Genomic DNA, 22,681 nt, shown 5'->3' with positions numbered 1-22,681 from the left:
GGCATTGGCCTGCCCTGAGTGCAAATGTTTAGGATACCCATGACGAGCTGTGTGAGAAAATCAATATATCTTAATGGGCAGTTACTGATCATGGTTGGCCAGACACTTTGGCTGCCAGATTTCTACTATCCAGCAGACTGGGAAGGATGAAATGGTGGCGAAATGGGACCATAGACACATTGGCTTCATCCTCTCCCACTGACTTCGGATTTTCAGCTTGATTCTTTGCATGTTATTTGGAACTAAGTTTCTTCCTGTTACGTGAGACTTGCTCCGAAGAAGGACTGAAGCCTTGTACTGGTTCTTTGTATTGCCATCTTGTTATCCTAATGTGTGCATTTGGCTTGCCAAGCTCCATCTCTGCTGGGTAACAAATCTCCGTGGACTGAGAGAGAAGCCTACAAAAACAGCTGTGCCAATTGACTCTAGATGATGATGCAGATTGAGTCGGGGGTGTAGAAGAGAGAATGAGAGAATGGATCTGTGGTGCAGGTCTGCGCATATGGAGGCATAAAATAATGCTGCAGTTCCCAACATTCTCCAGTTGGAAGTTGCATAGGATTGCATCCTAAATCCGAAAACTTTGCCAAAAGGTTGTCGTTAATTGGACTTTTCCCTATAATTCTTTTGAGAAACTGCTGTGGATGCCACATTAGGATTCCACATCCTATTAACTGTCCTGCTCTTTTGTTGCATATAATGGCTGCTCAGATTGCGGAGATGTGAGAGGGAGGCTGGCCCCTGACTTTTTGTGACTGTTGCCTTAGTATTGCTTAGAAAACTGCAGGGTGGCCACGATTTGGTGACCGTTAGATAAGAATTCAAGGTGGTGGGGTTCTGGATTTCATAAAGGAACCTCTTAACACTCCCCTGCACAATAATTTGAGCACTGTGTCTTTGCCAATTATGTTTATTTTCTTAACCCCTTCTTCTTGTCCAACTTCTACTGTGTGGCCTATCTATTGGCTTGGCAAATTTGTCTCTTGTAGCAAAGTTGAGTCCCCAGGCACAAGATTGGGAAGCTATAAATGTATTTTTTATTCTTTGCTTTAGAAATTGCTTAATTTTTTTCAGGAAGTAAGCAGTATATAGATTGATTAAATCAATAAATATCTAAGCTATGAAATTCTGCCCCAGTATATAAGGCCCTCCATGTAGGTCTCTGTGGATGGGCACAGCTTGCTGGCTGAAGTTCATCTTGAAGGGAAGGTTAAGTCTTCAACTGTACAAGAGAAAAAGCCTGAATCTTTTCACCTTTCTGTCATTAAATCACAGCCACCCTCTGCTTTACCCCTGGGTTTTCCTGTGCAGTCAGTTAACCTGAGAGAGCCTTGCATTGCTCAGTTAGTGTGTTTACTTGCATAATGGATGGTTAAGTCAAGACCGAAGCAAGATCAACAACAGAAAATTGAGGGGAAAAGATTTTCTCAGGCTTTTCCCTTGCTTCCTTGGCTGGTTTCATTGACTGTTTTTGCCTACATTCCATGCTATAGTTTCATCTCACAGTAACTGATCCAAGTAGGTGGAGTTGGGTCAGGAACACAATTCACAGTAAGTACACAGTGAGCTAGAAGAGACAAGAAATTACTGTTTAAACCGGGCTGCATATAATTGGGAGTGGAAGTACCAAGATTCTGTGACAAAAAGTATGATCTTTTAGTACTCAAAGAAAGTATAAATGCCTTTATTTTACATGGCCTTTTTAAAAAGTGTGCTTACTGAGGGGAAAAGAGCTGTGCGGGGTTCTGAAGTCCTGTACCCTAGGAAAGCACAAATCCTTCTTGGTGCTGCTTCTTGTGGAACTAGCTTGTAGACTTTGCTACTGCAAGGTATTTTGGTCTTTAGGCTCAGATGAAGTGTAGATAAAGTGGAATTTAGATTCATGGAGGGCAGAGATACCAGTGATTGCTAGTTATGGCTGTAGGCAGCCTTCAGGTGCTGAAGGAGTGGCAGTGAGCGACCACAAGGAAGGGGTGTGGGGCCCCTGCCCTGCTTATGTCCTTCCCAGCATCACCAAGTTGGATGGTTTGGGAAAGAGGGGCTGGAGCAGATGGACTGTTGGCCTGATCCAGTATGGCTTGGACATGTGTGAGATTTTTCTGGGTAATATCCACATTCTTAAATGTATCTTGACCAGTGTGAGGGCTTGGAACATGCACTTTAAAAGTAAGGTTCTGTATCCAATGCAGAATCGTGTGTTTCGTGTATCTGCGCATCATCGTGGGATGCCTGTAGACCAGATGATAGCCTATGGGGGATATTCTGGCTGTGTCGAAAAGGGGAGAAAGAAATGCAAGGTTAGGCCATAGCGCTGCCAACGTTGTTTCTCTGTCTGCTGACATGGCCTCTCTCTTGCTCCCTGCCCCTGCCAACCCCCTTTCTGTGCTTCTGTCCTCCCACTTAAAATCTCATGCTGTTTTTCTTCCAAGATACTGCAGAGGAGTTTGGGAGGCAGTAAGTTCCTTTTGAAAGGAAAGTAGATAAACGGGTGGGATTAGTAAGTGTGCTGCTACTGAGTGCTGTCTTTGATGGGTACCATTGTGTTGCAGGCCAAAGAAAGTTGGGTACCAAGCAGTACTCTCAAATACCGACTTGTTTCAAAGGCACTCTTGTATTCTCCATTTTACCTAGTATGTTTAGCAAAAAAATGAATGTGTCCTAAGTTTTCTTATAAAAGATTGCTAAATTTTCTTGAAAGGAATGGGCACATTGGAGGTGTCAATACAAAGCTGAACAGATGCCTAGAAGTCCTGAAAAATGTTAAGCTGTCACACTCGTCTTTTTTAACTGATAGAGCAATAGGCAGACTGGATTTCTCTGGTTACACATGCAGAAATCCTGAGCAAGGCTATTTCCCTGGAGGTCATTTTCCATAAACTTTGCAGACACTGGTGGCATCTTCAGAAGTCTGGGGCTGTATTTAGTACCTAGGATGGCTACCCAGTGTGAGGTAGGGGCTAGAGAGCTGGAGTGGGGGTGGTCACTGCCCCTCAGCCTGGCTTGTCCCACTGAGACATTGTGAGCCTAAAAGCAAATATTTTGTCCTTAAGGTCTTTGGTGAAAGGATAAAATACAGTAGTACTAACCAGTCTCCTATATCTATCCTTTAATATTAATAGTTCTTTGCCCACTCTGTCGTTCTGCTTGTGTGTTTTATATTTATTTTGTTTCTCTTAGTTGGTAGTCTCCCTGTAATCAAGAGTTCTGTGGGCTGTACAAAACAGTAAGGCATCAGTGTGACATGTGCTCTCTAAGCGCAGTAGAGGGGGGAGCACAGAACCGTAGTGGTACATTTAAATTAGATCTGTCCAGAACGGCTGCTGATCTTTTGACGTGCCCATGGGAGATGTACAGTGGCTAAAGTATGCCTTTCGTGTTGCATGAACAAACCTCACGGGCATGAACTCCTGAAAAATCTTACAGGAACAGAAATGTAATCTTCTGATGCATTAACATGGCATTGGAGGAAGTTCTGGTGGCCAGTAAGGAGAGGACCACCAGCTTGTCTCTCCTCATGTGCCTTGGTCCTTCCTGCCAATAGTCCGTGCTCCCATCTTCTCCTTCGGTCTCTTTTGCAGCCAGAGTAACTAAGAGAGAATAGGTGCCCGTTTTTCAAATGGTTACTCTCTGTGATGTCGAATGCCGTCTCTTCCTAATAAATCCAGTTGCATTTGAACTGACTAGCATTAATATATAGCATATTTGTACTCAGCTATTTTTTCTAATAGAGTTGGGAGGAGGCTATTTTTTAAGCCCACAAAAATAGAAATACACGACAGACTTGAGTTAGGCTTTTCGTATACTGAGGTGGAGAGAACTTCTCTATTCAGGTTGGACTGGCCTTGTTTTCTCCCTCAGTCTCACCCCCAGGCATATGTTTGTCTGAATCTGAAAAAGCAGCCCTGTGCCAGGCTGGGATTGAGAGGATGATTGTCCAAGGGCTGAGATGTACTGTTGCATTGTTACTCTTTCTTGTGGTAGCTAAGGACTTGAAAGTCAGACAGTGCCCAGTGATCTGACACATTTTCACGTTTTGCTTTTTGTGTCAGAATTACAGAAGTCTTGTCCATTTACGAGAACCACAAAACCTGTGCTTTAAGTGGTAAAGTAAAATCTACCGCATCTGTTGGAGGAATTTGCCAAGGGAGGTAGAAATTGCAACTTAAGAAAGCGCAGAGTATTAACTGGATGGTTGGCTGAAGCAAATGGAATATCAATGGTGGGAGAAAGCCTAAGTCTTTTCTTTGCCAGGTTACAAGAGAAGACTATTTGCCCAGCTTGGCCGAGTAGGATGAGTTGAATTTATAAAATCAAACTGGGTTTTGAAAGCTATAGCAATGCATTGGCTTGTTCTGAAAATTAAAGCTCGAACTTTAGTGAGGCAAGTGCTTAAAGGAGGAATGTATTTATAGTTATATGTAAGAGTTTGCAAGTCAGATTCTTGGGGAAAATTTTCAGCCATTTCAGGTACTTAGGGAAGGGATAACTTTCCTTTGTTGCCTGGAAATACAGCTCAATTTTCTGTACAAATAATGACTAAACTCCCCCCCACCACCACCACCTTATTTGCCTGCAGGTAATTTCAATGCCTTCTCGACGAACATGAACTCTACTGGAATGCTTGGATTCACAGCAGCACCTCCATTTGCGTTCTTTCGTTGGCCCTATTGTGAGAAGATGGCAAAAGCAAACATTACCAGAGACCTCATCCATAGGCAGCTCAAGGTGCGTCTTGAATCAAAAGTCCATGAGTTGTATTTTGCTGGGGCAAAGTTAAAGTGTTGTTTTGCTTGCTTCCATAAAATGCAGCCTGTGGAAGGGGCTAAAAGGCAAAAATGGCCCCCCACTTCCTGATTTTTTATGTTTTAGTTATTATATTTATATCCCAACTTTTTTCTTTCCAAGGAGCTCAAGGTGGTGCACATCTCTCCCCCCACCCTTTATCCTCACAACAGCCTGTGAGGTAGGTTGGGCTGAGAGTCTGTGACCAGCCCAGTGTCACCATCTAGCTCCATGGCCAAGTAGGGGATCTAACAGCTATAGTCTTGCTCATTATTTAAATTTTACACATGCTGTACTGGGTAAGACCCGATATCTTAACTGAACTACAGTTGTGCTGAGATTTTGCACTGATTTGTAACGAATGGCTCCATTCCTCGCTTCCTACTAAGCCCCCATCAGTTTATGATAATAAGGACAGCCTAAAAAAGGTACATTGGCCCCAGGGCTCTTTTTTTTTTTTTTTTGCACATCTGCAACGCCTCACTTGCAGCTCCCTGGCAGTGTAGTTTCAGAATTTAGAATCTAGATATTGTCACTGCAAATGGTTTCTCGCTACACTCCTACCCCCTCAGTAAATTACTCTGCCAGTTTCCACTACAGTTGCTAAGACCCAAACAGTTATTTTTTTCCACAGAAATGCCTGGCTTTCTTCTCCCGTTTAAGAGATGAGATCTTATTAATGTGAATGTGTGGCAAATATTAAAACACACACATACAAAACCCCCTTCTGTTTTCGTTGGGGTCTCTGATGTGATGTGAGATTACTTCCACAGGTTTCTTGCATGTTTGCATTCTTACACATGTGGTGAGGGAGCATGAAAAATATGTGTAATGCAGTGTGATTCTTTTTCCTTTGGCCTTTCCATATTGTGTTTTTCTGGCTGTTCCCAGATGAGGGTTTTATCATGCAATCACTCTGCCTCATCCATGGAATCTAATAGGTGGTCCAGATGGCACTATCTTCCATTTGTAACCGTCTGGTATTTCCCCACCACTTCTTACAACCTTTTGCTTAGCACCCACAAGAAAATGATTTAATGGAGGAAATATGGAATGGCAGCAGCGTGCCCTTTGGTAGGTGACACTTGAGCCCTTGGTGATTCTTAAAACGATGGTTGTATTCCTGGTCAGTGAAGAATCATCTCCGAGCGCTTGCACGAACTGAGTGGGAGAATGAGACGTGCATTGTCTCATGGTGCTGGAATGCCGTAGAGTCGGATTTAGAACTCCCATATTGACTGGGAGAGGTCCACTTCCATAATGTAACAATCATGATACCTATTGGCTCTTTGCAGGAGAAGGGCGCCCTCAGCTTTGAACGACACTATCATGTTACTGACCCATTCATCCAGCGCCTGGGCTTGGAGGCAGAGCTGCAGGTAATGGGGCAGTGCAGGAGGAGTTAAAACACATGGTTATATGATGATAGCAGCTGCAGAACACCTGAATGCTAATGCAAATCTTTTTTTTTTTAATCTATGTGTTTGGTGTGTCTCTTTGCATTTTTCCCCCTTTTGGCATGACTTCTCAAAGAATGTGTTACATTGACAAAGTGCCACATGGGTTTGCGATAACCTGAAATCCCATTCTTTTTAACCAGTTTAAGTCAGCCCCTTTAAAGTACTTGTTTTAAATGTTTGGTGCCGGTGATGTCAAAACACTAGGCAACTGCCAGGGATGCAAGAGGAAGGTGCTTTTTTCCTCCTCAGATATGTGCTTCTGCTTGGAAATAAATGATGGTCCTTGGTGGCAGCTTTGGTCTAGTTCTCCTTAAACAATAAAATCCAGGCACATGTTTGCCACTTCTGGCTGCAGACAGTGGAGGTGGGGCTTGCATTATTAAATACCCAGCAAGTCATCAGGTTGGGTAGATCTCAGCCAGAACCCTTCTCCCTGACATGTTAGATTTAGCATGGGGGGATGTCAGTCTGTCCCCACCTTTATCTAGAAGTGGTGCAGCTCAGGCTTGCCACCACGGACGGACTGGTTTCTTTGAAAGGTTCAGCCACCTGTTTGGTGTGCACATGACACACGAGAGCCTTCCGAGCCTTAAATCTGAAGTGCCAGTATAGCACTTCTAAGTGCATCAGAGGAGCACTCTGATGATAGGCACGTTTGCTTGGAAGTAAATTTGGCTGAATTTTTATTCTAGCTAGCAGAAGTTAAATGGAGGCATCAGTCTCTCTACACAGCAAGATCTTGGCAGGAGATTTAGTGACTGCCACACACAGCTTGTTTCTGAGTCATACCTGAGTCACAGGTATGTCAGTGACAGAACCCAGTTTGGGTCATGCTGAAACCCTGTAGCAGCCGGAGTAAAAGTGACTTTTGAAGCATATTGGGGCAAGTAAGAAGATGATGTTGAGCCCCATATGCCTGCACTTCCCCTCCAAAATGTCTTCTTTCCATATGTATTTCTCTTGCTGGGCCTTAAAGCCAGAAGTATCCCCCACTGGAAAGAAAAACAGTCTGGGAGGGACTCTTCTCTTTAGCTCTTCATTTCCACCTGCCCTTAATGTACTTTTAAATGATTGCTTTGCCTTACTGGGGTACAGAACTGACCGCAGCGTGACATGCAGGCCTGCTACTGTCACTTCCAGTTTGAACCTAAGAGCCAGACTGGACATTATTTTTATTGTACTATTCGGAAACATGTCAAACTAAAAAACCTAAATTGGTTCCAATTAGAGTTCCCCCTCCAACTTAATTGGATTTTTGTCAAGGTTTGGGGAGTTAAATCTCCCCTCTCTGCATACTGCAAACTTGATGTTTTTATAACCTGCCCAGAGTGCCATACTTGGCTATGGGGTGGGATAAGAATCTAAGAAAGAAAGACAATAAGGAAGTGTGCCCATGTGATGAAATGTACCCATATAACCAGATGTATTTTAATGTCATTGCTAACTGCAGTAAGGTAACATTTTCTTGGCCCCAAATTGCTCAGAGTTGACCATTTCTCTCTTTGTCTATGGGTGTATGCAGAGGCTGCTTATTTCCTGTAGGTTAGTAATGCAGGAGAACTTGAGTCATAACATACATGCAAGTATCTAGATACATTATGACACGATTCTGGCGTGTCTCCACTGTGAGATGAAATCCTAAGCGCAAGAGAGAGTCCGGGCAGCTTACACCATCCGGAAAATTGGGTGTGTCCGATTATGTGTGGGGGGTTCACTTTATCCATCCTTTGGGATGATGTGTTCAGTCTAGAGTTTGTGTAACTCTTTCTGTCCTCTTTGCTCAGGGTCACACTGGTTGTGTCAACTGCCTCGAATGGAATGAAAAGGGAACGTAAGTAGGTCTTCACAACAAACAGGATGACTGGAGGAATAACGAAATGCCGCCTTCCCCAACCTGGCGCCTTCCCACTGTTTTGAGCCATGACTTCCAGGATCCCTGACTCCCAGGACTGGCCATACGTTCTTGGGCTGACGGATGACTGAGTCTCTCAACTTTTAATGGACTCCTGGTTGGGGAAGCCTGGTATATTAGGTGTCCTGGGTGGAATGGACATCCTGGACAGTATATGTGGGGAGCAGGGGAACAGCTGAAGGACGAGGGTTGTCGTGCAGGGGTGCTTCTGAATCGGGAGCTATCACTTGAGGCACAGGTGGGCAGTGGCATGGGGCACCTTTTATCAGCCTGAGCTGCTATGCCAGCCATGACCCTCCCTGCTCCAAGGAAGCCTGGCCTCAGTTATCCATGCTCTGGCAATCTCTCGCTTGGATCGCTGCAACGCACTGTGTGTTGGGCTGCCTTGGAAACAGACCAGAGACCTCAGTTGATCCAACACAGGACAGCAAGACTCTTGGTGGGCACTGGCTCATGAGAACACATTATGCCAGGCCTCTTCCACTTACACTGGCTGCAGGTTGAAGTCTGGGCCTGATTCAAAGTGCTAGTACTGACATTCAGAGCCCTAGATGGCCTGGGGCCAGGTTGTCTGCCAGGTTGTCTGACGGATTGCCTCCTCCCACAAATCCCTGCCCAGAACCTGAGGTTTCCTTCAGGGATCCTTCTCCAGGAGCCTCTGCCAACGGAAGCGAGGTGGGTGGCTTTCAGGAGGAGGGCCCTTTCCGTTGTGGTTCCCCAGTTTTGGAATGACCTCCTGAAGAGGTGTGCCTGGCACCTATTTTGTATTCTTTTCAGTGCCGGGCAAATGTATTCTTTTCATTTCCTCAGCATTTTTACAATCGAATTTTTAACCTTTCTTTTATTATAACCCATTTTATTCTGTACTGCTGCTATGCTTCTTTGCTGAATAATAGCAGTTACGATCACAATTGTGGTTTTGTTCTTTTAAATTAATTTTTGTGTGTGTGTCCTTTTAACTTTTGTTAACTAGCTAGAGAGCCTCAGCTATTGGACAGTATAAAATGAATTAATTAAACAAATAAAAATAATAATAACAGGAGCTGGAGATAAATGGTGGAAGCGAAGCTTTTGACACCGCTGTCTCCTTTGCCCTCCCAGCTTGCTGGCTTCTGGCTCCGACGACCAGAATGCGATTGTGTGGGATCCCCTGCACCACAAGAAGCTCCTTTCCATGCAAACAGGGCACTCAGCAAACATATTCTCTGTGAAGGTGAGTGGACTTTGGACGAGTTGGGAAACAGAAAGGCAACGGGAGGGGAGATGGTCCCCTTTCAAAGTATAAATTACAACTAAGGAGAACTCTGTTTTTCACTCGTGTGTGTTTAATTTTTAGCACTAGAGATACATGGCTCTGTTGCAAACCTGCTGCACAGTATCTCTGACCGAGGGTCTCTGCCTCCCCCAGTGACCCCTCCAGAGCTCTGGGGCTGCACCTCCCAGCATCCCGGACCAGTGGCCATGCTGGCTGGGTTGATGGGAGTTGGTCCAAGGCTTCCAGAGAGTACCATGCTTGGGAAGATTGGTCCAAAGCATTCCGAGGCAAAACCGCCGTGTGATACCCTGGCACTCTCCCCGCCCTCGCCCACTAACCGTGCACTTGTGCCGCTCCCACCCATTCCTGCCCGTGCAGGAAAACATCCCAGCAGATCGTGTTTAATGGACTAATTCCTCTGTCTCATCCTGCCACTGAACTTGGAACCTGCAGCCCAACACCTGGGACTGCTGCCCCGCCTTGCTTCATCAGCCAGATGCCTCTGTTTGGATGGCTCCATTGGGCTGACCATCGGGTTGATTTTGTGCATTCAGCACAGAGTTTTCCATACTCTCTGATCGAGCCTCCCCTGATGCAAATTGGCTGTCACAAGCACATGGTGCTGTGCGGTTTCTCTCTCCCAGCTCCTTGTGTGCTCACTGGCCATTGCGTTTGCGGTGGCCAGCACACCCGACCGGCCCATCCGGCACACGCTCACTCTGGCCAAAAGAAGCAGCAACATCTGCACAGATTACAAAGCTACACTTGTAACGGCATGGCTCTCCTAACTGCAGAATGGAAATGGGGCCAGCTGTAAAGAAGAATAAAATGTTGCCGCAAACGATAAGATAAGCCAGCTGCACGTTTTTTGGTGTGATCTTGGAAACACTGAATACAGAATGTGTGGTGTGGCAACAGCAAAACTGCATCTGAATGAGCCGAGATGGCATAATCTAATTAAAATATTTATTCCATCTTTCTGGGATTCTTCAGGCGGCTCATGTTCAGCACAGAGTACAGTGCTGTACTATGCAAACACAGTTACCTCAGTGAAGTTTCCCTTTGTCCATGTCTACCACCAGTTTGATCTTTCAGAACCATCCGTTTTTGTGGCTTTCAATGTAAGCCTGGTAAGGCCACTCTATAAGTGAAGTCACACTCGGTCTAAGGAAACGATAAGCCCGGAGACGTCAGCCCAACTCAAGACGCTTCTTGTCCTGTGTGACCAGTGCATGCTCTCAAATGCGTCTGGTGGGCCCATGCGCCAACATAGGTCTGCATTTGGGTGCATTTGGGCCCTCACTGTACTTGGGAAATCTTAGTGGCCTTTGCGCTTTCTCTATGCTGAATTCTGCCACTTGCTGCTCTTCCTACCTTCCCATGATGCAGAAAATCAGCCCATTCTTTGAGCGGCACTTGAAGGCGCTGTGCAGTTTCTTGGAATGTGCATATGCTGGAGAGGGAGATCATGCCAGTCCCACCCCTGCATCTACCTGCCATTTGTCACTGAAATTGATGTGAGGACGGTTGGCCCACACATTTATTTATTTATTAAAACATTTCTATGCCGCCCCTTGCCGAAGCCTCGGGGCGGCTTACAACACAATAAAATACAAAAATAACAATATAAAATTAACAATATAAAATAAATAACAATGTAAAAGAAGTCACCCTGGCAACGTGCTCAGGCCCGATTGGTGCAACACTGCAGGGCTAGTTTCTTTGTGTACGGACGGCCTCGATGTGTGTGGGCTCCAAATGCCAAATGCAGGGGTTGGCGGAATACAGGTGTCCCTTGGCGGCACCCTAACACTTGCACTTATATAGAAAATGCAGAATTCTGCATACTGCTCGCACCTGATGTTTTGCATCTAAAATGCGCTCAATACTGCCTGTAAAGAAAAGTTTAAGGCATCCTTTGGAGAGGATAAATTAAGCCCATCAAGTGAGGCCTTCCTCAAGAGACACCGCGGCCTGAGAAAAGGTATCTGCTTGTCTGTCATGAGGTAAGAAGTGTTCTTATGGCTGGGTGGGAGATCAGTGCTTTGACTGAAGATCTTGCTTGTTTTCCATAGTTCTTGCCGCATACAGAGGATCGGATACTTATCACTGGGGCTGCTGACTCCAAGGTGCACGTCCATGACTTGACTGTTAAAGAAACCATCCACATGTTTGGGGATCACAAAAACAGAGTCAAGCGCATTGCCACTGCTCCCATGTGGCCCAACACCTTCTGGAGTGCAGCTGAGGATGGACTGGTCAGGTACAAGTTTTTGTCATCTTCCGCCCTGAGGAGTGATAGCCGCTGTATCTCTTCTCACCCAGCTCTCCCAAGGACCGTGGGGTTTGTGAGGAGGCTAATATTTCTCCCTTGGCCACAAGGGCAGTTCCCTTGGAGGGGGTTTGGTGAAAGCTGGAACTCTTAAACCAGTTTTCGCATTGGCATGACACCTTATGCTGTATCAGGCCATTGGCAAATAGACAAAGCCAGTTGTCAGCTGTAACTGGTAGCAACTCTTTTTGGTCTTGGGGTCACGCCTGGCAGGTGATGCAAAATCCTTCGATCAGAGATGCCAGGAATTGGACCAGTGGCCTTAGGCACACACTGTACTATTGAGCCACAGGTCCTCTTCATCAGACTTCTCATCATGGATAACCCATATAAAGAAAAGCCAGGACTTCAAAGACGTAGGTTAGAGAAGTATTCAAGGTGCTGGTTATTACCTATAAAGCCCTTAGGGGCTTGGGACCTGGATACCCAAAGGAACGCCTTTTTCCATATTTGTCCTCCCACCCCCTGAGATCGGCAGCAGAGGCCCTCCTCCGGGAGCCCTCCGTGAAAGACATTAGGAGGCAAAGTACTCGGAGGAGGGCTTTCTCTGCGGTGGTGCCCTGCCTATGGAATGCGCTCCCCAGAGAGGCCTGCCTGGCGCCGTCGTTATTTGTTTTTCAGCACCAGGTTAATACCTTTTTATTTAATTAATATTTTAATAACTTTTAATATTAGCTATTTATGTTTTAATCTGCAGCCAGGGTGGATCTGGAATTTATTTGTATTATGTTTTTATTACTATTTTTGTTTGTTTATGTAAGCCATCCTGAGGCTCTGTGGAAGGACGGCCTATAAATATTCTAAATAAATAAATAAATAAGTATGGGTATCTCAGCTGAATTCACTCCTTTCCTGTGGATCACCAGCTCAACACTTTCGTTCCATTTTTTTAGGCAGTATGACCTGCGAGAGAACAGCAAACACTCAGAAGTTCTGATAGATCTGACAGAATACTGCGGACAGCTTGTGGAGGCAAAGTGCCTCACTGTCAACCCCCAGGACAATAACTACCTAGCCGTGGGAGCCAGTGGGCCGTTTGTGCGGATCTATGATATACGCATGATCCACAACCACAGGTAATGGTGCCTAAACCTGGTCAGCTTCCAGCTGGGGCGAAGCTTCAAATGCAAGAGGCAATAATGATAACAGGAACAAGAGGTTCAAACACCAGTTCAAACAAGGTAGCAGCTCAGATTCTACAGGGGCAGGGTTGAATAATAAATAGGAGTGGAGGAACTCCCAGCAACACAGACGCACACACACACGAGGGAGATGGGAAGGAAAGGGAAATGGGAGAACAGCATACAAAATGCCAAGTTCAAATCCTAAACACAATTCCCAAGCCTCTTGACCATCTCAGACTTAAAACAACAAAGCTAGCTAACCTACCACCGATATCAGATAAAATACTTTGCGAGTAGCATAGCAAGGTACTGGCAGATGGAGCCTTCAACAGTAACCGGTTTCTCTCCAAAGGGGACAAATGCCAGCTCGAATGTTCTCTTTTTATCCCCCTCTCCAAGCAATCAAAGTCCTTGGTTCCATAGAGTGACGTCTCCTGGGCATTCCCAGGTGGGACCTACAAGACTGAATTGGGCTTTGTAGGCACAGTACAACAAACTGACCAATTTCCCCATTGGTTTTTATATATTTCTCCTTTTAATATAACTGTTTGTGCTTTCTAATTTGCCTCACCAAGAAAAATGGAAGTTTCCTTTTTAGAGAAGCAAGCCAATGAGAGAGAACTAAACTTTGCCCCTCTCTTGCCTAGAAAAAGCATGAAGCAGAATCCCACAGCTGGAGTCCACACGTTTTGTGATCGACAGAAACCTCTCCCAGATGGAGCAGCCCAGTACTATGTAGCAGGTATGGCTGTTGCAACGGGTGCTTGGTGTATCTGTCCAGGAGCTTGATCATTTTGGTGGCTTGAGGAGAGGTGAAGATGCATTTAGGCAACTCCAGCCAGGTGTCTGAGAGTGATCTTCTGTTCTCTGGGAGGGTGTGCCTGGCACCATGGGTTGTTTTGGAGTCCCTCTTTCAAGGCCTCAGGGGGCAGAGATCAGTTCCTTTTCCGGCTCCTTCACAGCTGCAGCAGAAAGAACCCTGACATCTGCGTTCTGGGATCACACAAGCAACTTCAAGGAGGGAGAAAAGGGGGACACTGTGGTGGGCATTGAAGAGAGGAGAGGCTGGGAGTTGCAGAATCCTTTGGTCTCTCTTGTCTCCTCTGCTCAGGGAGACAATCAAAGTCTAGAAAGAAAAAACTGGAAAATGCCTGGAAAGGGGCAAAGGAGGCTGGAGAGGTGGACACCACCCCGTCGCTCCTCCTGTCCTGCTGGCAGCAGCCTGACCAGGCACCACATACTTGGGAGCCTCTGAGATCAAAGGCCTCCATGTGGTGGGAGGCAGACCAGTAGGATGATGCTCTTTCACGTAGATCTCATCGCTGCAGCGTGCATCCAGCTTGTGTTACCGAGCCCGTTTGGGTACCACAGGAACTGGCGTTCATACAGGGTGGTCCTCTTACCTTGGAAGGCCTTTGCAGGCTATTGGTAATAGTAGGCTGAAGCAGCTCCCATTCTTCAGTGGCTGAACAATGCTTGAATCTTTCCACCTCTGCAGGGCACCTTCCAGTTAAATTGCCTGACTACAATAACCGGCTGAGAGTGCTGGTCGCAACATACGTCACCTTCAGTCCCGACGGTACAGAGCTCTTAGTCAATATGGGAGGGGAGCAGGTAAGAACAACTCTGGATGCTCAGGAACCTTTCTGCCAGCCTCTCTGCACAGTGCTATAGGCAGAAGCACTGCAGATAATGCCCAGTGCTTTTTTGTCGGGCCTCTTTGGGCTTGTGAGTTGCCCATACTTAACTGTTATACAAATTTGACCTAACCCTTTATATGACTTGGAACATCTTTGATGGCCTAGGAAAACTGCTAACAAGTTTGTACCTCCTCTGACCGAGGAACTCCCTCCTTGGGAAGCAAAAGATATACTTCCTTAGGCACCAGGAAGTGCTGGGCAGAGGCTTTTTGGACCATTTGGAGAGCAATGGATTGGTGGAAGGGGGCAGGGAACATGGAAAAGATGCCCTCCCTGTCATAAGGTCCTTCAGTCTACGCTGGGTGCATCTTTTGGCAGGAGTCCGTGTCTTCGGTTTTCTTGCTGAAAGAACAAAATTAATGTATCCTTGGCTGAAGAGAGATGTTTCTAAGTCCTACTCGTAGCTTTTGTGTGTGAGACCGGATAAGACTGTCCACACTGCCTATACTGGATTATTAACTGCATTTTTGTGTGTGAGAGGCGTTGTTACTCCATGTATTCTTATACTCAGATATGTCAGTCTGGATCAACAGCAAACCAGTACCTTTGTGTGGGTGCTTTATTGCTTGCTTGTCATTTCTCTCCAGCTGTACTGTTTGCAAGAATGATTTGCTGTCTTTGCTTGATTTCTAGGTGTACTTATTTGACCTGACTTACAAGCAGCGGCCATATACTTTTCTCCTGCCAAAGAAATGCCGCTCCTCAGGAGGTATGTGTGTTTCATTCATCTTAAGTGAAGGGAAGGATCTTCATTTCTTTTGGTTCCCAAGCCGTTTCCGTGTGCAGCTTCTGGCATTTTTGGAACCATCTAAGTTTCTAGCTCTTGTGGGTGTCTGACATAGATTTCAGAGTGAATATCACGAGCATTTCCTTGCGGAATCCTCTGGAATAATGGCTGGTGGACATACGAACATAAGAAAAGCCATGCTTGGTCGGATCAAAGGTCTGTCTAGTCCAGCACTCTGTACACATTGTGGCAAACCAGCTGCCCACAGGACACCTCCAGCAGATGGGCGCAGCACATCTTCCTGCCGGGCTCCTCAGCAGCTGGTATATGCAGGAATGCCACCTCTGCTGAAGGAGGCAGCACAGAGCCAGCAAGGCTGGTAGCCACTGATCGCCTTCTCCGCAGAAAAAAATGGCAGCAGTGCCTAGGTTCCCAGTGTTCCTTTCTCCCCATTTTCCATGAATGCTCCATCCATAATCATCGACCACCTTTGGCAACATCTCTCTCGCACGGAAGCTTTTCTTCTGTGTGGGTGTTTCTTTGAGTCGGTCCCGAGGGTCACATTTGGCTTCAACCAAGTTCAGGGCATACATAATTGCATTTTATTAATGACATGTAAATCTAATATGCAAAATAACTTTCCGCCTGGTGCTTCAGGTATAGTTGCCAGAGCAGGTATGGCTTTGTTAAAAGCCATGGAGTGGCAGAGGGCAGTGCCAAGCAGAGAGACGGCCCCTCTCGGAAAGCAGGTTGGAAGTCCCTGGTGTCTAAAGCAGAACAGCGAAGCGATAGGGCCACGTGTTTCTAATGGACTGCAGTTTATTCTGGGGGTGGGGAGGGGCTGAGACGTGTATGGGGCAGAACTCAGTGGCTTTGAACGATCAGTTTAGATAACAGATTGGTGCAGTGCAGTGAATGTAATGCTAGAGTCAAACTCTAGTGACTCTATTGCCAAGGAAGAAACGTGTAGTACCTCCAGCGTGCCACCTGGGGGTGCAGTTTCCCCATCTCTGCAGCCCTGTTGGTGTTGACAGCAGAGGCCTGGCAGGAACTCCCCTGGCGACTGCCCTGATTTCGGGAGTCAAAGGCTGAGCAAACCAAGCAGGACTGAGGGCCTTCCTGCAGCAGGCACTATCCTGCTGTGAAAGCCCAGCTGTGGAGGCCACCTGGATTCTTGATGATGCTTGCCTGGAGATTCCTCTCAAGCCATTGCTAGACCACCTGGGATGTGTGCCATCCTTTTCCCCTCGCTGGGCAGATAGAGGGTGTGATGGGGCATTTCTTCCCAGCCAGGCTGATCTCTGTCCGGCGCTTCTGGCGGTGGCCAGTTCAAGCTGTTTGGGGGCTCTCCTGCTGCCAGGTGTGCCGCCTGCTTGAGAAGCGAGGAGAGTGGAGCACCAAGGATGTGAAAGCCAAGCGGGGCGTCCTCCCAGCCTGACATCTGGCTGGCTTTCTTACTGCAAAAAACCTGTGCTTGTGCTCTTCTCCTCCCGCCCCAGAATGCATTCCTGGCACAGACCCACAGGTCTGAAGTGTGTTTCACGAGCTCAGATACACACCAGCCCTCCAAGCTTGCCTTGCACTGCGCACACACCCCCTCCCTGCCTGTCTCCAGGCCAAGATTCCCAGCAGTGTCTGTAGCAGAGGCAGGAAAACTATCCTTATTCTGTTGCCTTTCTGCTGCATATCTGGTAGAGAGACAACACTGTAGCCTCTCATTCCTTCTAAGTCATTCTGAACAAATGTGGTGTCTTGGAAAAAGCCAGTAATACAGAGCAGGTTACAGCCTCCAGCTAGAGTAGCCCTGCCTTTCCCAACCTGGTGCTCTCCATGTGTTGTGGACACCAGTTCCCATCAGCCCCTTGGCCATGCTGGGAGATGCACTCCTACACTTCTGGAGTACATCCAGTTGGGAAAGGTGGGTCCTTTCCCTGTAGGCACTGTGTGCATCTAGGATTACTGAAACAACATCTATCTTGGGGTGTGTGGGATGCAGCCTTGCATGATGTACAGACCCATTCATTCATTCAGGCATTTCTGTACTGTTCAATTAGCACAGTGCTCTCAGAATGGTGTAAGGATTCTGTTAAAACAATGCACAATGTAACATTCAATTGAAAAACAATTTTAAAATTTATTATAGACAGTGAGATCCAGTTGAAATCCTGAGTGAGGTCTTGGTTACACAGTAAAATAGCCAAACCCTGTAACAAACTTGCGAAGCAGCTTCTGGCTGGCCACACACACGTGCGCGCACAAGCACACACACGGCATCAGATCTGCCACAAGGCGGCCCTAGTATCATAGTAGTGTATTTAAATCCAGTCCTTCCTCTGGCAAGAAGAAACCCAGGGCACCTCGCAAGGTTGCCCTCCTCTCTGTTTTGTTCACACCACGATGGCCCTGTGAGGCTGGGAGTCTGACCGGCCCGCAGTGCCCAGGCAAGCTTTGTGGCCAAGTAGAGGATGGAATGCAGCTCTCCGGGTCTCAGTCCAGCCCTAACCGCTACCCTGCCATGCCCATCAGCGGCTTGCCTTTTGCCAGGATCACAGAAATGAAGGATGTGATGTGCTCTCTCTACACACTGGGAGTTGCTGTGGGGGTGCGCACGTGTGGAGCAAGCACGTGCTGCCGTTACACTTCCAGGTGGACAGGTCCATGAAAACCGAAAGGCCGGTGTGCCCAAGATGCCTCTACCTTGCTCGTTGCTCTCATTTGATTCTTCCCCACTTTATGACCCCCAGAGGTGCAGAACGGGAAGACCTCGACCAACGGAGTGTCCAATGGCATCCATCTCCACAGCAACGGCTTCAGGCTGTCCGAGGGGCGAGCGCACATGAGGTGAGGCCACGCCCTTCTTCTGTGAGGTGATGCCGGCGTTGTTTGGCCCCAGCGGTGCCCAGAAAGCCATGAGGGTTATTTGCAGAGATGCAGAGCAAGAGCCCGCTTGGCCAGGGGCTGCAGCTCCTGCCGGACGGAGACTGACGCAGCTGCTCAGACCCACAAGACGCTGCCCCGTCCCCCTTGCTCATGAGATCACCTCCTCTTGTGAGTCAGTATCTACCTGTTGCCAGCTTCAAAGACCCATGCGCGGCTCTCTCTGCTCCCGAAAACGTGTCGCACCCCTCTAATTGTCCTCAGCCTGCTGTTCCCCACAGGTGTTGAATACAGCTGACCATATGATAGGCCCCGTAATTCAATTGCCAGGGGACAGAAGGTTGTGTAAGGTGACCCTGCACTGGCCTAGTGCTGTGTGTTGCACCTTGTTTGTTCCCATTTTAATTTGGGAAACCTCGATGTACAGATGAGCACGACAGAAAGGAGTGGGCTTCCGTGGCGCAGGCTTGCTCTGCCCCACTCCAGCCTGCCTCGCTCCTGCAGTTCACAGGTGGAGCTGCCTCCCTACCTGGAGAAAATCAAGCTGCAAGCCAACGAGGCTTTTGCGTGCCAGCAGTGGACTCAAGCCATCCAGCTCTACAGCAAAGCTGTCCAGAAAGCCCCCAACAACGCCATGCTGTACGGAAACAGAGCCGCAGCCTACATGAAGCGCAAGTGGTGAGCAAGCAGGGCCCTTTGTGGGGGGCGCCCACACAGGCGGGTCCAGCCCTACCGTTAGCCAAGCTGAGGGAGCTGCCTCAGCTAACAGATGCTGGTGGGCAGCGAGGGACCATAAGCGGCTGGTGGCCATGCTGTGGTTGTCGCACGGACCGAGTTTTGCCTCCCTCGCCCAGGAAGGTTCTGCTGCCAGTCCAGACTCCTATACATTGGGGAGGGGGGGTGCAATCTTACCCTGCATCTCAGGCAACCGCATGCCTTGGGCAGACCTTGGGAAGGAGGCTTTCTTGCCGCCTGGCGTAGTTCTGGGTGGCCTGCTCTTATCTGTGCATCCTATGATCCAGGAACAGGTATAGTTTGCATGGGTGTCCGTCAGTGCCATTGCAGCTGGTTTGTGGATCCGCTCTTAGGCTGCCCCCCTGCGCAAAGACACTGCACGTGTCTCCTTTCAGTTCAGAAAGGCCTAGCCTTTGCCTTGCAGCATTCCTGCCCCCCCCCCCCCCCCCCCGCAGATGGTCTTTCCCTGCTGGGACAACACCACTCCATATCAGGGCTGGGGAGGGCTCGCCTCTCACCTCTGCAGCAGGAAAAGCTTCCGTTCTGGGGGAAGTGCGGAGGCACGTGTGGCCCCTCGTTGGGCATGTAGGGGGTCCCGGTCAGGCTGGGAAAGACTCTGCAACCCAGAGGGTGGTGGCCAATCTGCGTGGTTGAGCACTGGGGCAGCTGGAGCCCTCCAGATGCTGCCAGCCGCATCTCCACTGTCCCTCCCACTGGCTATGCTGGCTAGGGCTGAAGGGAGGTGCCGTCTCACAGGTGTGTGTGTGTGGGTGGGTGTGTGTGTGTAGCAGGGAGTCAGCTTCGTTCCTCATGCCTGGCGTAGACGGTGCTCAGCCGGGGCGAAAGATCTGACAGAGTAGAAGGCAGCTGCCTTTGTCAATCTGGAAGCAACTGTGCTCTTTTCGGGAGTGGGAAGACAGGGACTGGTGTCAGGCTGTGTGCAGTGCAGGGCTCTTCTGCTTCGTTCCCCCTGCAGGGATGGGGATCACTACGATGCCCTGAGGGACTGCTTGAGGGCCATCTCCCTGAACCCATGTCACCTGAAGGCTCACTTCCGCCTCGCCCGCTGTCTGTTTGAGCTGAAGTACGTGACAGAAGCCCTGGAGTGCCTGGATGACTTCAAAGGGAAGTTCCCTGAGCAAGCACACAGCAGTGCTTGCGATGCCCTGGACCGGGACATCAACGCCGCGCTCTTTTCCAAAACGGATAACGGTGAGGACCGGCGTGGTGGCACGCCGCCCTTCAGCCCTCGGCACTGCACTGCCGGTCTCCCTTCCTTGGAGGCCCTGTCCTCAAGGCTAGACAGCGACAGCCTGTTCCCTTTGCTTGCTTGCTTGCTTGCGTCTGTCCCAGTCATTTTTTCCAGACAGGGCAAACCAGTCATGGGGCAAGGGGGAAAGCGCCGTCCAGCTCAGGGAAAAAGGCAAAATAGGAGGGATGGTGAAACCCTGTACTCCGTGTCCCCTGAGCCTGAGCCAGTTTGGAGCCCCCTGTGGCCACTTTGAAAAGTAGCCGCCTTTTTAATCTCCAGCTTCCCTTCTCTTTAGCCCTGATGGGCGCCTGGGAGTGGCTTGGGCGCAAAAGTCCTTGACTTGACCCCCCAGCTGAGTGGGTGGCCTCGCAAAGTTGCTGTGATGTGTTCCCCATTTGTAGGGGTGTGGGTTGGGGTTGTGGAGAAAGCTTAATGGACGGAAGGGCTTTCTGTCTTGTCGGATCTGTAGAAATAAGTACCTCTCTATTTAACTCGGTTTAGCGGAAGACAAGAAAGGAAGCGGCCCCATCTGGCTGCGAGCAACCGGCCGCAAAGATTCCATCTCGGATGATGAGATGGTGCTTCGGGAGCGCAGCTATGACTACAAATTCAGATACTGTGGCCACTGCAACACCACCACAGACATCAAAGAGGCAAACTTTTTTGGCAGGTAGGGGCACCTGAATGACTTTCAAGTGCAAAGTTTCTGCGACATATTTATTTAAATAATTTCTATCCTGCTCCTTAGCCAAAAAGGGCTCTTGCAGCAGCTTCTAATCAATCAGGAAGAAAGGCAGGTCTTGCCCACAGGCTTAAAAAGGCATGGCATGCAAGGACAGAGGGATCCTTGGAAGTAGACCTTGCCCTGTTTTTTAATATGTGTCCTGTGAGATCACAGAACACTAGAGCTGGAAGGGGCCAGAGGGCCACTGAGTCTGGCCCCTGCTCCGTGCAGAACGTGGCCTCAGTTCTTCCACTTCTTTTCTTCCCAGCAATGCTCAGTACATTGTCAGTGGCTCTGACGATGGCTCCTTCTTCATCTGGGAGAAAGAGACAACCAACCTGGTGCGGGTGCTGCAGGGGGACGAGTCCATTGTCAACTGCCTGCAGCCGCACCCGAGCTACTGCTTCCTGGCTACTAGTGGCATCGACCCGGTTGTACGACTGTGGAATCCCAGGCCAGAGGTAAGACTGGGGCCCATGGCTGGGCTGGGGCTGCCCACAGGAGCCGGCCGTCTCCCTCAGACCCACGGATGAGGGCTTGTTGCAGAGCCCTCCTACACAGCGGAACAGGGCAGGCTGCCGCAGGACTGAGAAGCTCCAGCAAAAGGAGAAGGGGCTTGGTGCACCCAGCATGGCTCTCTCACGCCTTCAGAAACCGTTACACAACCTCATCGACACGGGGGTGTCCCCACGGATTTGGCGGGCCCTTCCTGGGGGGCGGTTGCTATTTCCTCAGACGGAGATTGGAATGTAAAATGCAAGCTGGTTTTGCCTGCCTAGTTCTGCTCCTGTCCTTGATGATTTTAATAGCTGTTTTTCGGGGTGGCTGGTAGTCTGCTTTGGAACTTATTTATGGACCAAGTGGGGTGTGAATATGAAAGAATGCTCATGTGTTAATCCTCATCGCCATTTCACCAGATGGTGGGTGACCAGAACTAGCATGGCATAGAGGGCAGTGCTGGACTTGAAAGTGAGTTCCAGTCTCAGGTCAAATACCTACCCCGGTCATTTTTGGGAAGTCTAAAATATGTGTGCTGTCAAACTCTGGGGGACCAGGTGGCTCCTAAGAAGTCTTTGTCTTCTTTTAAATACCAAAGGATTTCTCTCCTTTCCCCTCTTTTTACAATTAAAAACCCTGCCACGTCTTGACAGAGTGGTGTTTTCAGCACTTGCAAGAGGAGAGGGAGATGGCCTGAGCCCAGTGGCTCGTGAGGGCAATGCCTTCGTTCAAAAGCAGTTCAAGATCATCTTCTGTATGGGACAATGAACCCAAAGGAGATGATGGAACTCACAGTCACAAGATGTGTTGAAGGCCACCAGCTTGAGATTGCATATTGAGAAAGGTTAGATATATATCCCCCCTTTTTTTAGATAGAAAAAAACCATAAATACAATCACAACAACAATAATATGACATAACAAGAACACAGTGATTAAAAAGAATAAATGAAAGAGTCCACCCACCATCCTGGAGACCAATACTACTATCATACACATACTATAACAATTAATAGTATATAATATACTTCAATTATACCCATATCCCCTCCAGAAATTCATATAATCTTGATTGGGTTTACAGCCTTTGCCTTCTATCAGTACTGCTTTTACAAAATATTCCCAAATTTCTTTATATTCATTTGCTTTCATTAACCCTTTTTAAAATTTTCATTTCTGTTGTCAGTTTATCATTAGCTGCCATATTCCAAATTTCATTACACCCTTCGTGCCCTCGCAACACCCAGTTCTGAGGGATCAGCCATCCCTCCGCGTCTCCTGGGCGTGACGGCTGCACAACGCCT

The 22,681-nt window shown here is 48.2% G+C and overlaps 1 protein-coding gene across 2 annotated transcripts in view; it reads left to right on the top strand.

Moving 5' to 3' along the window:
* Window positions 1-22,681, top strand: part of WDTC1 (WD and tetratricopeptide repeats 1) — a 29,595-nt gene that overhangs the window by 3,175 nt on the left and 3,739 nt on the right. For both annotated transcript variants that reach the window (XM_044434916.1, XM_044434915.1), the window contains 14 exons: window positions 4,577-4,725; window positions 6,078-6,161; window positions 8,027-8,073; window positions 9,256-9,367; window positions 11,485-11,672; window positions 12,635-12,817; window positions 13,513-13,607; window positions 14,364-14,479; window positions 15,199-15,274; window positions 18,037-18,133; window positions 18,674-18,847; window positions 19,881-20,116; window positions 20,658-20,826; window positions 21,149-21,341. In XM_044434916.1, coding sequence (XP_044290851.1) covers window positions 4,603-4,725; window positions 6,078-6,161; window positions 8,027-8,073; window positions 9,256-9,367; window positions 11,485-11,672; window positions 12,635-12,817; window positions 13,513-13,607; window positions 14,364-14,479; window positions 15,199-15,274; window positions 18,037-18,133; window positions 18,674-18,847; window positions 19,881-20,116; window positions 20,658-20,826; window positions 21,149-21,341 — 1,893 coding nt within the window. In that variant the 5' untranslated portion in view covers window positions 4,577-4,602. The remainder of the gene's footprint in view (window positions 1-4,576; window positions 4,726-6,077; window positions 6,162-8,026; window positions 8,074-9,255; window positions 9,368-11,484; window positions 11,673-12,634; window positions 12,818-13,512; window positions 13,608-14,363; window positions 14,480-15,198; window positions 15,275-18,036; window positions 18,134-18,673; window positions 18,848-19,880; window positions 20,117-20,657; window positions 20,827-21,148; window positions 21,342-22,681) is intronic.

Source organism: Varanus komodoensis, unplaced genomic scaffold (assembly GCF_004798865.1).
Source record: "Varanus komodoensis strain SLA01 unplaced genomic scaffold, ASM479886v1 scaffold29_1, whole genome shotgun sequence".
Classification (NCBI taxonomy): domain Eukaryota; kingdom Metazoa; phylum Chordata; class Lepidosauria; order Squamata; family Varanidae; genus Varanus; species Varanus komodoensis.
This window is presented reverse-complemented; position numbering and strand designations above follow the sequence as displayed.